Below are 15,286 nucleotides of genomic sequence, written 5' to 3'. Positions count from 1 at the left end.
GTATTTTTTTAGTATCCAGCAAATATTTGTGAGTGACAGCTATATGCTACAACATTGTGCCAAAACATTTTGGTAAACTTACATGGTCTCTTTAACATGTACATACAGTATAGTGAGAGGGAGAGCCATTAAAAAATAATCATGCAAATCACAGTTTTATTTATATATAAGTGCTATAAAGGAAAATTGCAGAGTGGTAAGAGAATTTATTTGAAATTTCAGTGATGGTCTAGAGGAGGTAATGTTTGAGCTGAGATCTGACGGGTGAGTAGGAGTTAACCAGTGAAAGAGTAGTGGGGGTGGAGAGAATGCTTTAGAGAGAGGGAACAGTGTATTTGAGGGTCCGAAAAATTGTAGAAGGGAGCATGGAGTATGCAAAGAACTGAAAGGAGGCCAAAGTGGCTAGAGTTTGATTGGTTTAGGAGTTTTTTAAGCAGGAAAGAGATGAGTTAAAATTATTCTGACTTCATTTTAAGCAGTTGAACAAGTGGGTATGTAGGGAATTTATGGTTGTGAAAGGTAATGGTGCCTTGAATTAGGAAGTGCTGGTAGTTAAGATGAAGAAAAACTGGATTTAAGCTTTGTTGGGGGAAGTGAAATTGATAGGATTTGATGATGGATTAGAGATTAGGTCATCTAAGCATCTGCATCATGGGATGTTTAGCCACATTCCTGGCTTCAATTCACTAGATGCCACTTATCGCCAGTTATGACAACTAAAAATATCTATAGATACTGCCAGATGTCCCCTGGGGGGCAGAATTGCCTCTAGTTGAGAACCGCTGGTTTAGGTAGAGAAGAAAATATTGAAGATTACTCCCAGATTTCTGGCTTCTATAACTGGATGCATGGTGGTACCATTCACTGAGACAGAACAAAATGCAAGAGGAGCAAGCTTTAGGAGTATGTGTATTTAATAGGAATTGAAGGGTGAGCAGGGATGTCATGAGTTCTGTGGACATGTTGTCTTAAATGTGCATTTGAAACATCAAATTAGATATTTAGAGTTGATAGTTTAATACATATAGATCTGGAATTAAGAGGAAAGGTATTGACCAGAAGTGTACATTTGGTGATCATTGGCATGTAGATGATAATTGAAGCCAAGAGGATGGGTATGATTGTCTAGGGAGAGTGGTGAGCCTGGATCCAAGACTGATTGAAATAGGTTGAGGAAAGGGTAGGAAAACAGATACAGAAACTAAGCTTATTTACAATTGTTTTGGGAAGTTTGGCTGTGTAGAGGAGGAGCCAAAGATGGGAAGTTGGAACAAAGGAGTTTTTTTGTTTTGTTTTTGAGGTGGAAGAAACTTTAAGCACATATAAATGTTTATGGGAAAGATTCCTTAGAAGGTGGAAAGGGCATGGGTCCTGCCTATAGGTGGAGTGATTGGCTTTAGGTAAGAGAAAAGCTTTTTGGAACTGGAGGATATAGGAGGAGAGGATAGGTGTAGGTAAAAGGAAGATAGGTAGATTTGTACATATGGTATGGAGAAGTTAACGGAGTTTCCATAGTTGAGTGGCTTCTTCATGTTTTCTCTCTGAATTACTATGCAAGGTTATCTGTTGAGAGTAGAGAAGATGAAATGGGATGTCTGAGGTTTAAGAATAGTGGAGAAGGTTTGAAACAGTATTTGCTGGGTAGTGTAAAGAGCTCACTTAACATTGGTAATAATGAATTTACTATTAATAATAATAAATCAGTCAGCTGCTTTAGTAAGTTCCAGGGAAATATTTTGTTAGTAGAAGTTTTAATTAGTTAGAGAATTAAACCTAAAAAATTAAATTTTTGAAAATGAGTACGTTCTGAGTTTAAATTTTTCCTCCATTTTAAAGTCTTTTCTCTGTTTTTCAAGTTGCTGTATTAGCAAACAGAACTCTTCTCAGTAAAAAAATCTGAGGTACTTTTCTGGATTTTAACTTTTATTTCATTCTAGTTTTTAGGTGAAGATATGGTTGCCTGAACAAAAAAGAGGCTTGTAGAGGAATCAATTATCTGAACTCCTGAATTCCATCTATAATAACTGATTTTTGAAAATTCTGGGTAGTTTGAAGGTATTAAGTGAATTGAAGTAATTGATTTTGAATTTTGAGTTGAGATGAGGATAGGTTGAGGTTTTCTTGGTACTGAGTATAAAGTAAAAAGATGATTATGAATGAATTGTTCAAGATTTCTTGTGTAATGTTCAGTTTTGGAAAGGAGCAAATTTTATGGAACCTTTTGACACCCTAGGAGGAACAATTTGGGGACAGTTATCTTGCAGATTTTTCAGAGGCTCTATCTTTAAAATTTTCAATATTCCACCTTATTTAGAAACAGAACAAATGTATATGCCCATATCTCCTATCAGTTTTTTTCCAGCTTAACTGAGATATGAGTAACAAATAAAAATTGTATATATTTAAAGTATACATGATGTTTTGATGTATGTATATGTTGTGAAATGATTACCATAATCAAGATAATTAAGGTGATATTCATCACCTCACAGTTATATTTTTTTGTGATGAGAACACTTGAAATCTACTCTCAGCAAATTTCAAGTGTACAATACATTATTAACTGAACGTATTCACTGTAATTGTACATTATGTCTCCAGAAGTTATTCATCTTATAACTGTAAGTTTGTGTCCTTTGAGCAGTATTTCCCCATTTTCCTCATCCTACTCCTCAGCCCCTAATAACTGCCATTCCACTCTCTGCTACTGTGAATTTGACTTTTTTAGAGTCCACATGTAAGTGAGGTCATGCAGTATTTGTCTTTCTGTGTCTAGCTTATTTCATTTAGCATAATGTCTTCCAGGTTCATCCATGTTGCAAATAGCAGAATTTCCTTCCTTTTTAAGGCCGAATAATATTCCATTGTGTATGTATACACGCACACACACACACACACACAAACAATTTTCTTTATCCATTCATCCATCAGTGGACACACTTAGGTTTTCTCCATATCTTGGCTACTGTGAATAATGCTGCAATGAACATGGGAGTGCAGATTCCTTGTTGAGATAGAGACTTTTTTCCTTTAGATATATACCCAGAAGTGGGATAGCTAGAACATATGGTAGTTCTATTTTTAATTTTTTGAGGAATCTCCTTGCTGTTTTCCAGTATGGTTGTACTTCCTATGAATACTATGTAAGGGTTCCCTTTTCTCCACATCCTCACCAACACTTATCTTTTGACTTTTTGGTAATAGCCATCTTAACAAGTGTGAGGCGATATCTCATTGTGGTTTTTTTTTAAATTTATTAATTAATTAATTTATTTTTGGCTTGTTGGGTCTTCGTTTCTGTGTGAGGGCTTTCTCTAGTTGTGGCAAGCGGGGGCCGCTCTTCATCGCGGTGCGCGGGCCTCTCACTATCGTGGCCTCTGTTGTTGCGGAGCACAGGCTCCAGACGTGCAGGCTCAGTAGTTGTGGCTCACAGGCCTAGTTGTGCCACGGCACGTGGGATCTTCCGAGACCAGGGCTCGAACCCGTGTCCCTTGCATTGGCAGGCAGATTCTCAACTACACCGCCACCAGGGAAGCGCCTCATTGTGGTTTTGATTTTCATTTTCCTGATGCTAAGTAATACTGAACATCTTTTCATGTACCTGTTGGCCATTTGTATGTCTTCTTTGGAAAAATGTCTCTTTAGGTCCTTTGTCCATTTTTAAATTGGGTCATTTGTATTTTTGCTACTGAGTTGTATGAGTTTCTTATGTATTTTGGATATTAACCCCTTCTCAGATATATGGTTTGCAAATATTTTCTCCCATTCTTTATGCTGCTTTTTCATATTGTTGATTTTTTTTGCTGTACAGAAACTTTTATTTGATGTAGCTCTGCTTGTTGATTTTCGCTTTTGTTGCCTATGCTTTTGGTGTCAAATCTGAAAAATCATTGTCAAGACCAAGGTCATGGAGCTTTCCCCTTATGTTTTCTTATATGAGTTTTACAGTTTCAGGTCTTACAATTAAATCTTTAATCCATTTTGAGTTGATTTTTGTGTATGGTGTAAGGTAAGGGCCCATTTTCATTCTTTTGCATGGGGATATCCAGGTTTCCCAACACTGTTGAAGACTGTGCTTTTTCTATTGTATAGTCTTGACACCTTTTAGTTAACCATATGTGCATGGGTTTTTTCCTGGGCTCTCTATTATGTTCATTGGTCTGTGTGTCCATTTTTATGCCAGTACTATACTGTTTTGATTACTATAGCTTTGTAATAGAATTTGAAATCAGAAAGTGTCATGCGTCCAGCTTTGTTCTTCTTGCTTAAAACTGCTGTAGCTATTCTGGGTCATTGGTGGTTCCATGTGAATTTTAGGATTGCTTTTTCTATTTTGTTTGAAATGCCACTGGAATTTTGATAGGCATTGCATTGAATCTGTAGATAGCTTTGGGTACTGTGAACATTTCAACAATTTTGATTCTTCGGATCCATGAATGGGATATCTTTTCATTTATTTGTAGTCTTTAATTTCTCTCACCAGTGTTTTATAGTTTTCAGTGTACAGATCTTTTACCTCCTTGGTTAAATTTATTCTTGGGGCTCTATCTTTATAATGTATGTGTCTGTCAAAAATGTTTTAAAGCCACTGAGATGTAAATTCATGTAGAAAATCTAGACCAGGACTCAGCACAAGAGATCCTCAAATGAAAGCTTGTTTTGTTTGTTTTTTTTCCATCCTCCTTTTATTAGGCAGTTCTTTCTTGGCTAAGTTCAGATAATAGTATGTGCCTAAAAGCAGTCAGGGTTCAGGGAAAAAAATCAGTAATTCAAACTGCCTAATCAGTGTACCAGTTGATAAATTAATCAAGAGATTAATTTATCTTGATTAAGGTAAGCCAATGAAAGCTTATCTTAATTGGCTTATTATCTTGTAAGCCAATGAAGGCTCTACATTGTGGCCACACACAAAAAAAACCATAGTAATTTAACATATTAATAAAGAGTGGGTTGTTTTCAGCATGACATTTTCCTGATTCTATTTTATTTAATTTGAAGAGAAAGGGAATTCAGTATCAAGAATGAATTTAAACTTTTATTTCATAACTAGCTTTATTTTACTCAGTAATTGGTACTAGCTTTTTCTACAGTTACATGTGTAACAAAGATTGTGGCAATGAGAGACCCTGAGGAATTGCTAGTTTTTGTTGAAGTGTTTGTGAACTAATGACCTATTTTCTGTACGGTATTTAATTTTATTTCTCCTGTCTTGAAAGCTCATTGCTAATTTGTGTTTGTTGTTTGTAGATAGCACTTATTTTTTTTTTTTTTTTTTTTTTTTGCGGTACGTGGGCCTCTCACTGTTGTGGCCTCCCCCATTGCGGAGCACAGGCTCCGGACGCGCAGGCTCAGCGGCCATGGCTCACGAGCCCAGCCGCTCCGCGGCACGTGGGATCTTCCCGGAGCGGGGCACGAACCCGTGTCCCCTGCATCGGCAGGCGGACTCTCAACCACTGCGCCACCAGGGAAGCCCTAGATAGCACTTATATTTAGCCCAAACCCTGTTACCAATTTTCATGTATTATAGTAAGTGATCAGGTCTTGATACTCCCAGCTGAAAGGTTTTTTTCACTTTCTTTTACATGGGGACCCAGCTAACAGGGACAAATGGAGAATCTACTGAGAATACCCTGCAAAAGTTATACCTTAAGCTTTCTTTACTGACACATTTAAAAACTTTTCTGAATCTAAATCCATACTTAACTTGTCTTTAAGTTGTTGTTGATCTTGTGTTGATCTCAGACAATGATAACTTTATTGGTAATTTGGTTTGAGCCTGAGTTTGAGGACAGGTTATAATATTTTTTAGGAAAAAGGAACATTGATATTTGGAACAAATATTAATTTAAATATTTTAAACTATTATGTAAATCTTATTTTTTATACAATTTTGAGAAGATATAATTTTTATATACAGTGAGAAATAGATATCTTCTATAATTAATTTTAAATTAAAGTAATAGATCTTGGCAGGCAGCCTAAACTGGTAGTATTGTAGAGATTTAAACAACTTTAAGAATAATGTATTTTACAGATACTTTGTTGCAATAGTTTTTTTTATTAAACTAATGATTAGGAAGACTTTACTTTCGAATGAAACAAAAACAAAGTCTTGAAATGCCGTATGCATAGTCAGCTTATTACATATATGATCTAAATATTTGATGCTTGATATTCAGCCAAGGAGATTTCATATCATACATTCCTCTATTTTTCCAGAATTATAAGACCATTGAGCCATCTTCTGAAATATTTCTCTAAATTTAAGCAAGAGAAGTCTTGTTTCAGCATATATGTGCATTTCTTTTGAGTTTTTGTCTTATTTGGACTCTATATGTCTGGTGTAGGATAATCAATAAGGCGGCTGGATAGGGAGGAAAATTCATTTGTATAACAATCTACTAGGTCTCCATTATAGTAGTACTTGAGAGAGAAGAAATGTTCTATGAATGTAGAAAAAAGAAGAGGAGCAAATATATGGAATTTCGTATTTTCTAACTAGTCATACATTTTTTCATATGTGAATGTTTCTACATGAACATGATCATTCAGACGAAAAAATTTTTTAAGTATAATAACATTTCATTTGGGCATTGTTGTAAAGAAATTTCTTTCTTGCTTTTTTTTTTTTTTTTTTTTTGGCCACACTGTGTGGCAATATCTTAGTTCCCAGACCAGGGATTGAACCTGGGCAACCGCAGTGAAAGCGCCAAGTCTTAATCACTGCACCGCCAGGGAATTCCCAAGAAATTTATTTCTTTTTGTTATTCAACAAATGTTGAGTACCTACTCTGACTTGTAGTAGTTTTGATCTGCCTAACGGATTCTCTAGATCATGGGGTTGGCAAAACTTTTTCTATGAAGGGCCAGTTAGTAAATATTTTAGGTATATGAGCTACATGGCCCCCTGTCACATTTTCTTTTCTTTTCTTTCTTTTTTAAACAATGCTTTAAAAATGTATGGATCATTTTTAGTTTGCTGGCCCTACAGAACAGGCCAGAGGCAGTATTTGGCCTACAGGGCCAAATACTAAGTGGATTAATACTAATTAACACTAATACCTTGCTCTGAGTGGATAAAACTTAATTATTCAAGCGCCATTTAAAATTTTATATTAACCACTCTAACTGGAAGCCTTTTTCAAGTCTTTTTGTAAAGATGGATGCCTTTTTAAAAAAGCTTCTTAAAAGTAAAGCTTTTTATTATGGAAAGTATCAAATATATACAGAAATAGAATATAGTATTATAAATCCTCGTAACACCAAGCTTTAACAATTACTGACATTTGACCAATCTTATTTTGTCTATACCTCCCTCCCTTATTAGTTTGAAGCAAATTCCAGGTGTCATCATTTCATTCATAAATATTTCAGTATTCTGTTTTGCTATTTTTTTTGTGTCTCCTTTTCCCAGGGCTATACTGTTTTGATTACTGTAGTTGTATGGTTAAGTCTAGAAGTTAGGTATGGTAAATCCTTCAACTTTTTCCTTCTATCTCTCCATTTATTTAGGTGTTTAATTTCTCTCATCAATATTTATAATTTTCAGTGTACAGGTTTTGTATATCTTTTGTTTAATATATTTCCAAGTATTTCATATTTTTAACTGCTTTTGATAATTTAAAAAATGTAAATTCCCAATTATTTTTTGCTGGTATGTATACTTTATAGTCAGTTATCTTTTTAGGAAATTAAAACATGAGAGAAAAAGCCTTGGTTCTACATATTATATTAAAATGTTCATTAGTTTTGTGGGCATATCTTTCTGGTATGCTTCGTTATCTGTAGGAATGTTACTCTTCTCATTTTTTTAATAAAAACTTTGTATGTGAATTGACTAGAATCCTTTTTAGACATTATTCCTTCAAATATTATTTTTCTGTCCTCCCATTCTCACCTCTCTTTTTGAGATTCCAGTTCCTTTCTGTTTAAGTGAGGCGACTTTTCCTATACTACTTTTAGATGAGGAGAGTTGGATAAGCTAGCTTTGCTAGGTTTGTGGCTGTAGGAATCCTCTTCTGTTGCTATGTAGTATTCAAAAATACACTTTCTGAGACCTTTTCTCTTCTCCTTCCCTGCTTTTATCTAGATTGGGTTTTTCACTTTCTACAATATTAACGTTTTTGGTTAGATAATCTTTGCTGTGGGGAATTGTCCTGGGCATTGTAGGATGTTTAGTGGCATCCTGGCCTCTACCTGCTGCTTGCCAGTGACCACCCTGTCGTACCCATTCCCGCAAATATGATAACCAAAACTGTTTCCAGACATTGTCAGATGTCCTCTGGAAGTCAGAATCATTCTAGTTTTAGACTTTCTTTCCTTTACACCTAATGGCTCTGTGCTACTTAGTTTAGATTTCTCTTACTGGCAATTTCTCCTTGGTGTGTTGCTGTGTTTTAGAAGGGAGTTTCACTTAGTTTAGAGATTTCTGATCTTTGTGTGATCCTCTTGCATTTACTTATGAGTTATAGCCTGTGAAGCTCCCTCCCAGTTTTGGTTGCTATTCCACACCAAGTTGGACCTGCCAATTTAAGGAAGGGGGTGGGAAGTAGTACCTCTAGGCAGTTTGATTTCTGGATGTTCTGGCTTTGGGGCTGTCCCAGATCCCTTTCGTCTTCTTTCTGTTATGTTCTGATACCATGTGGGTCTTGCTGCTATTGGTGTTGGGTCCTAACTGCCAATATTTTAGGGTTCATGAGTAATTTATAGTCAATTGTGCTGTATTCGTTGGCCATTTTTATTTTGTTCTGGTTTGGTTTGATCTGTTTGTTTTATTTTCCTAGTTGCTTTGTCTTTTTGGGGGGGTGATGGCTACTCAGGGATATTAAATAATTGTCTCTTTCTGCCAAGTTGCCCAGACTGCCTCTGCCTTCTTAAAATGAGTATTCTAAACATCATAAAAGAAACTGTTTTAAATGATGGGTGAGACTTGTGCCTGGTCATGGACTTGGGGAATGGCCTAGAGAGGGAGAGGTTGAAAATGCAAAAGACAGACCAAAAAACTGATGGAATATTTGTGCCCTAGAGGCTACCAGAAGGGATGGATACAGAAGTATTGATAGAGGGATTAACTTTGAACCGAGGAAGAGGACAGTTTGACAGGAGAGGTAAGGAGATGAGATTTCATACAGATAGTAGTTTGCAAGTTTGTAGTTAGGAAGCTGAGGAATGTCACATTTGATATCCTCAGTTTTCTTAGTAAACTTTAATGTGAAGTTATCTGCTAAAGAAAGTGAGATAAGTGTAGGGAACTTGAGGAAAGGTGTAAACATTTTGGAATGCTGATGGTGAAAAAAGGAAGCAATATCTAACCAGAGACATGGAAGTAATTGCTGAGAGATGCTAAGGGTCAATCTTAGGTTTGTTCTTAAACTATAAATTTGAAAGATGCCAATTTTGTGATTTTTTTTTAAGTTAGCAACTCAGATATAAGAGCAGAGAAGGTAGTTGTTTGTAGTGAACCTAAAATTAGGATTTTGTTAGAGCATGACAAGGGTGTAATGTTGTTAAGGCATGATAAAAATGAGTGGTTCAAGGGATGCATTGTGGGGTATAGACTGCGTAGAGAAGGAAATCATGCTATTTCAGGAGCTGTTGGGTTGGGAGAAAAGGGAGGATTCAAGAGAATCCAGGTCTGTGTGGTTCTAGAGAAGGTATGAGGAGGGTAAGAAAGTGAAAATTGGACAGGAGATTGAAGCCAAGATAGTATATTGGAATTTAAAATTTCGGAGGTAAAGAAGTTCTGTTTTACTGTAAAGACCATGATATGGCTCTGGGAGTGTAACACTGATAAAAAATATTAAAGTAAAAGAAGTTCAGAGATGCTGGGAGTATGTTATGATACTTAGCCCATTTTAGGTAAGGGTGTCACCTGTGGTGATGGCAAGAGATCAGTTGGAGGGGAAAGTGTGAACCAGATAGGTAGATAAACAGGGAGATCTGTCCATAGATGGCCACAAGAAGGCAGGGTTCAGGGCGGTGTTGTAAGAATAGGGAAGAGGGTGGTTTGCATGAGCATAGACAACCAGGGACTTTTCTTCTAAAGTCTGTTGTATTTGGTATTTGTGGTATGAATACCAGGGGTTGCGTAAACTTCTTCTTTAAAAGGCCAGATAGTAAATATTTTAGACTTTGCCACTCACATATGGTTTCTATTGCATATTTTTGTTTGTTTTTATAACCCTTTAAAAATGTAAAAACCATTCTTAGCTCATGTCCCATACAAAAACAGGCAGTAACTGAAGGTTGTAGTTTGATGACCTGTGAATTACACTCATTATGAATTCTCTGTGACTTGTCAGTGATACTTTACTATGTAAAAGTTGGTAACTATTTCAGTTACTAAGTAATTATTGTTACTTAAATAAAGGTAGTTTTGTATTAGAAAGTGTTAAGGAGATAATATATATTTAAAAAATACTATCAATAATTTTATATTTCTCAATACAGTAATAACTTTTACATTTCTGAACAAAATTTTTACTTCTTTTTTTGTGGTGCATCCAAGTTGAGTCAGCAGATACTGGAGTTATTTGAAGCATGTCAGCAGCAAGTAAGTGATTTAAAGAAGAAAGAACTCTGTCGAACAGAGCTGCAGAGAGAAATTCAGCTGATATTTCCACGTATGTTTCCTTGTTTTGCATGCCCTTTGAGTACATGCATCCCAATTTTAAATTTTAAATAATACCTTATAATTCTCTTCTGTTTCTCTAGAAAGCAGACTTTTTTTAGTTGGGTCCTCTTTAAATGGATTTGGTACTCGGAGCAGTGATGGTGATTTATGTCTGGTTGTTAAAGAGGAACCAGTAAGTAATGAAACATTTATTCCAAGTGTGTTTCTCATGTTAAGTCATTTAAGAAATTTCATGTAAGAGTCATTGAGGAAAAAAACCTGTTTTGTTTAATTGCTTCTTTGAATTCTCTGTTTATAAGAATTCAAGGAAAGCCAGGAAATGCTGCTGCTTTTTTTTTTTCCAGGCATGTACACAATAAACGTAACAGAAATTCTAGCATTAATTTATTTCTAAACTATTAAAGTGAGGTGGTTGCACTATGTGTTTTTAAAGAGCTCTGCCTCTATTTTGAAATGTTATTAGGTTGGGTATGTTACCAGGATGCAGCAAAGAGGAAGAGTTTTTCTTTATCTTGATATATTTCCTTCCATTTCTATTCTCAGTGATTCTATTTTTAATCTTTATTGTTTTCCCTTTGAAAGTACTATGGGATTTGGAGTACTTATTTTGGGAATTCAAAAAGAGAGATTTCACTGAAATTTAAAGTAAGACTACTGTGATTTAACGTAATTGTCTCTGATATTTTGACTTTGTTTCTTCTTATTTAGCAACCAAATTTTGCTATTTAGTATTATGTTTATTTGAATTCCCTGTTAACTGATACTCTTGTGTATCCTTAATTCCACAATAATTGTTGTTCATTAAGCTGACCTGAGCAGCCTCTTTAATATGCTGAATGAAGTCTCTTCTTTTTTTTTTTTTATAAATTTATTTATTTATTTTTGGCTGCATTGGGTCTTTGTTGCCACGAACAGCGGCTACTCTTTGTTGCAGTGAGCGGGCTTCTCATTGTGGTGGCTTCTCTTGTTGTGGAGCACGGGCTATAGGCACGCAGGCTTCAGTAGTTGGTGGCACATGGGCTCAATAGCTGTGCCTCTCAGGCTCTAGAGCGCAGGCTCAGTAGTTGTGGTGCACGGGCTTAGTTGCTCTGCGGCATGTGGGATCTTCCCGGACCAGGGCTCGAACCCGTGTCCCCTGCATTGGCAGGCAGATTCTTAACCACTGTACCACCAGGGAAGCCCTGAAGTCTCTTCTGGATCACCAAAGATTAAGTTAATTTCAGTATAATTTTAATATGCCTTATATTCCACCTCTTAAAAAATACAAAAACCTCTGTTGAATGGTAATATATATTTTTACTATTCCTGTTAGTCCACTAACAAAATTGACTTCTAGTTACTGCAAATCAGAAAGAGATTTATTCCAGGAAAGAAACTCTTGATATTTTTCTAGGCTTTGAAATCATATAAAGGAAAACTGAAAAAGAAAAAAAAAAAACCCCTCAGAAATAATAAACATAGTGGAGAATACTAGAGTTTTAATTAAAACTTTCTCCCATACAATTAGGTTATACTTAGGTACATCACACTAATCCTCTAGTCTTATTCACATGTCTGAATCATGTTGTTACAACTCATACTGAAACACCATAGATTTGAATCTTATTTTTAAGCAACTCACAGTCTAGATAGGGAAATAAAACATGTTACAGAAAGTTAAAATTCTGTTTATTTTTCTTGGAGAAGATTGTTTTTTTACATTTATATACTAAAGTGAAAAAATGACATATAGCTGTTTCAGTATTTCTTTTAAAATTGTGCTTTTAAGTTTAAAGTCAGAAATTGATTTAGAAATATTGATGTAAAAGATAGCATAAAGGTTGACTTTTAAACAATGTAATTTACTGTATATTGAAAAACAACTCCAATGAAAAGTATACTTTATGTTTTCTTTTTGTTGAGGTACATTAAGAAAATAAAACACTAAGTTTAGAAAGATAATGAAAAAACACTTTATTTTTAACTTTTCAGTGTTTTTTTCAGGTAAATCAGAAGACTGAAGCACGGCATATCCTCACCTTAGTCCATAAACACTTCTGTACTAGACTTTGTAAGTCTGACATGCTTCACGTTCATATGTCATTTGACAACTATTTATTTAAAATGTCTCGCACTATATTTATTTTCTGGTAAGGATTTTTTATTTTCTGGTTAGGTTAGGTATAATGTAGATCCTTTTTCCCAAATAAATTCCTTCTAACTTTTGATTAAAAAGAAGAGTAAACCATTCAACACAGAAATGTATAATTCAGCAAATCTTTATTGAGTTTACTTGTAAGCTGTCCCACTGAAGGTAGTGGGGAATTCAAAGATATGTAAGCTTCAGTTCTTTCTCAAAAAGTTGTAGACCATTAGGGAAGCTACAGCATGAATGTAAATAGCTGTAATGCAGAGTATCTGACAAGCCAAAAGAAGTATACAGGTGAAGTCTTATAGGTATTCATGTGAGGAAGAGAGAATTTCATCTATTTTGCAATGACATATATCTTTACTTGTTTTAAAAACATTATCACTGAACATGAAGCCCAGATATATTACTCCAACAGAAAACAAAATTATTGACTTAGGCCATTTTATTGTAAGATTTTATTCTTTGAATAAGCTGACGAAGCAGATTTTAATCCTCATGTTAAGCCATCTCAAATAATTTATTTAAACTTACACAGAATATTGTGGACATTTGAAGTCACACTAACTGTGATGTTGGAAAGATAGTTTGTCTGTTTATTTAACAAATACCCCTTATGTGTCAGGCTTTGAGCTGGAAAATACAAAGTCACTTAACGAGTTATTGCCCTTGAATAACATATCAGTCGTAGGAAAGAAACAAATCAAGAGATTTATTTCAGTGGACTTGAATTTCACATCTGTAAAATAAAGGAGTAATTTGTACCATAAATGAATTTTTAATAACTATTATTAAAATCATAAAATATTAAAAGTGAAAGGGAGCTAAGAGATCATATAATTCAAATGAAAATTTTCTTTTTAATTAGTGTTTTTAATAATTAAGGAAACTGGTCATCAGTGGGCTTAGTAACTTGCCCGAGGAGTATAGTTTGTTGGTGTCTGAACCTGTACTTGGAACTCAAAACCTTTAACTCTTAATCTTATTTTTCATTAAACTTCACTGAATTCCTGCACATAATTCTATTTCAAGCTTGATGTATTTTATGATTTTTGTGTTAGAAGCATTATAACAGAAAATTTTTAGTGTTACAATATGTTATTACGTTTTTCTTTAGTTGAAACATTAGGAAATTGCTCTTTTGGGAAAAGTTCGCAGTTTCTTTTTTATATACATTTCTGTGTTTTCCTAATTTTCTACAATGAACATGTATTTCAACTCACAAAAAAACATTTTTTTAAGTTTGGTGGAATAAAAAAATATGTATATATGTGTTTTTCCTCTTACAGATCATACTTATTTGAATGTATCACTGCCCCCTGTATCATGTTGCCAACATTTCCACATTTAAGATTCTTTGTAAATGTGATTTCTATGGCTGCCATAATATCTTGCCGTGTGCTGTACCAGAATTTAGCTATCCCCCTGCTGCTGGCATAGATACTTCTCTTATAATGCTCTGATGAAATTCTTTATAGATGTTATTAAATATTAGACCACATTTCTGAAAATAACGTATTAATATATAAAGTCCTGTACATGGTACTGGAAGTTCCAAACTTAGAAGAATTTGATAACGTCCTTTTGTCTTTGCTTTCTGTCTCAAAGACTATATTTTCTCAAATTGTTTTAGCTAAGTAAAATATTACTTTTAAAAAATGTGCATTGGAACACTATGAATTTGAGAAACATTTACAGATATCCATATTATCTTTTATCCTTCAGCTGGTTACATTGAGAGACCTCAGCTGATTCGAGCAAAAGTGCCAATTGTGAAGTTCAGGGATAAAGTCAGGTCAGTGATTATTGAGTTCTTTTTTTTAAGTTGCCTTAGATAATTTTTAGGTATTCTTCTGAGGTAGATAATTAAGAAGTGTATGCTATCACGTAATAGCTTATCTCCATTTAGAGATGATTTGGTTTTTGAAATGATTTTTTAAAATAGTCTGAGCAGTTGTTCATACTTAACTGTACTTAGTTATTCTGGTTGACGTTTTGAGTATTTGGGACTATCCAATTGAAAGAATATATACGTATTTATATTTTAGAGTTTTAAATGATCCTCTTGCCTTTTGGAAATGTAATGTGCTCTTGAGAACATATCTTAATTGATGAAATTTGATGTATATTTATATCATAGGGGGTTGTTACTAATATAATTATATCCATCTACGTATTCTAGTTTGGGTTCTGGATTTCTTATAGGCATTGGAATTAGAATCTTTTATATAATATCTATCTATTTACATTTTATAAAATGTAAATAGGTGTTTGTTTTATTGGTTAAAAAAGATTTATTTTCTAAAAAATATATAGGATTGTGATAAATCACATTTTCTAGCCCAGTTTATAAAAGTAATACTGAAATTATATAAGTATATACACAGTTGATCATTATTCATGGATTCCATATTTATGAATTTGCATACTTGATAAAATATATTTTGTAACCCCCCAAATTAACATTTGCAACACTTTTATGATTATTCATAGACATGCACAGAGTGGGGAAAATTTTGAGTCAC

General features: G+C 34.3%; 2 protein-coding genes across 7 annotated transcripts in view; one reads left to right on the top strand and one right to left on the bottom strand.

The window, feature by feature from the left end:
• HOMER1 (homer scaffold protein 1) overlaps window positions 1-15,286 on the bottom strand; it is a 608,509-nt gene that overhangs the window by 208,809 nt on the left and 384,414 nt on the right. The gene's annotated exons all lie outside the window — the stretch shown is intronic.
• TENT2 (terminal nucleotidyltransferase 2) overlaps window positions 1-15,286 on the top strand; it is a 60,589-nt gene that overhangs the window by 14,261 nt on the left and 31,042 nt on the right. For 4 of the 6 annotated variants that reach the window (XM_004270848.3, XM_004270846.3, XM_033430098.1 and 1 more), the window contains 4 exons: window positions 10,508-10,622; window positions 10,714-10,805; window positions 12,605-12,683; window positions 14,487-14,556. In XM_004270848.3, the coding sequence (XP_004270896.1) occupies window positions 10,508-10,622; window positions 10,714-10,805; window positions 12,605-12,683; window positions 14,487-14,556 (356 nt within the window). The remainder of the gene's footprint in view (window positions 1-10,507; window positions 10,623-10,713; window positions 10,806-12,604; window positions 12,684-14,486; window positions 14,557-15,286) is intronic. The other 2 variants (XM_049707757.1, XM_012533406.3) reach the window with 1 other exon arrangement.

The sequence above is a fragment of the Orcinus orca genome, chromosome 3 (genome assembly GCF_937001465.1).
Source record: "Orcinus orca chromosome 3, mOrcOrc1.1, whole genome shotgun sequence".
NCBI classification, from domain to species: domain Eukaryota; kingdom Metazoa; phylum Chordata; class Mammalia; order Artiodactyla; family Delphinidae; genus Orcinus; species Orcinus orca.
The sequence above is the reverse complement of the archived record's forward strand: the minus strand, read 5'-3'. Positions and strand labels throughout refer to the sequence as shown.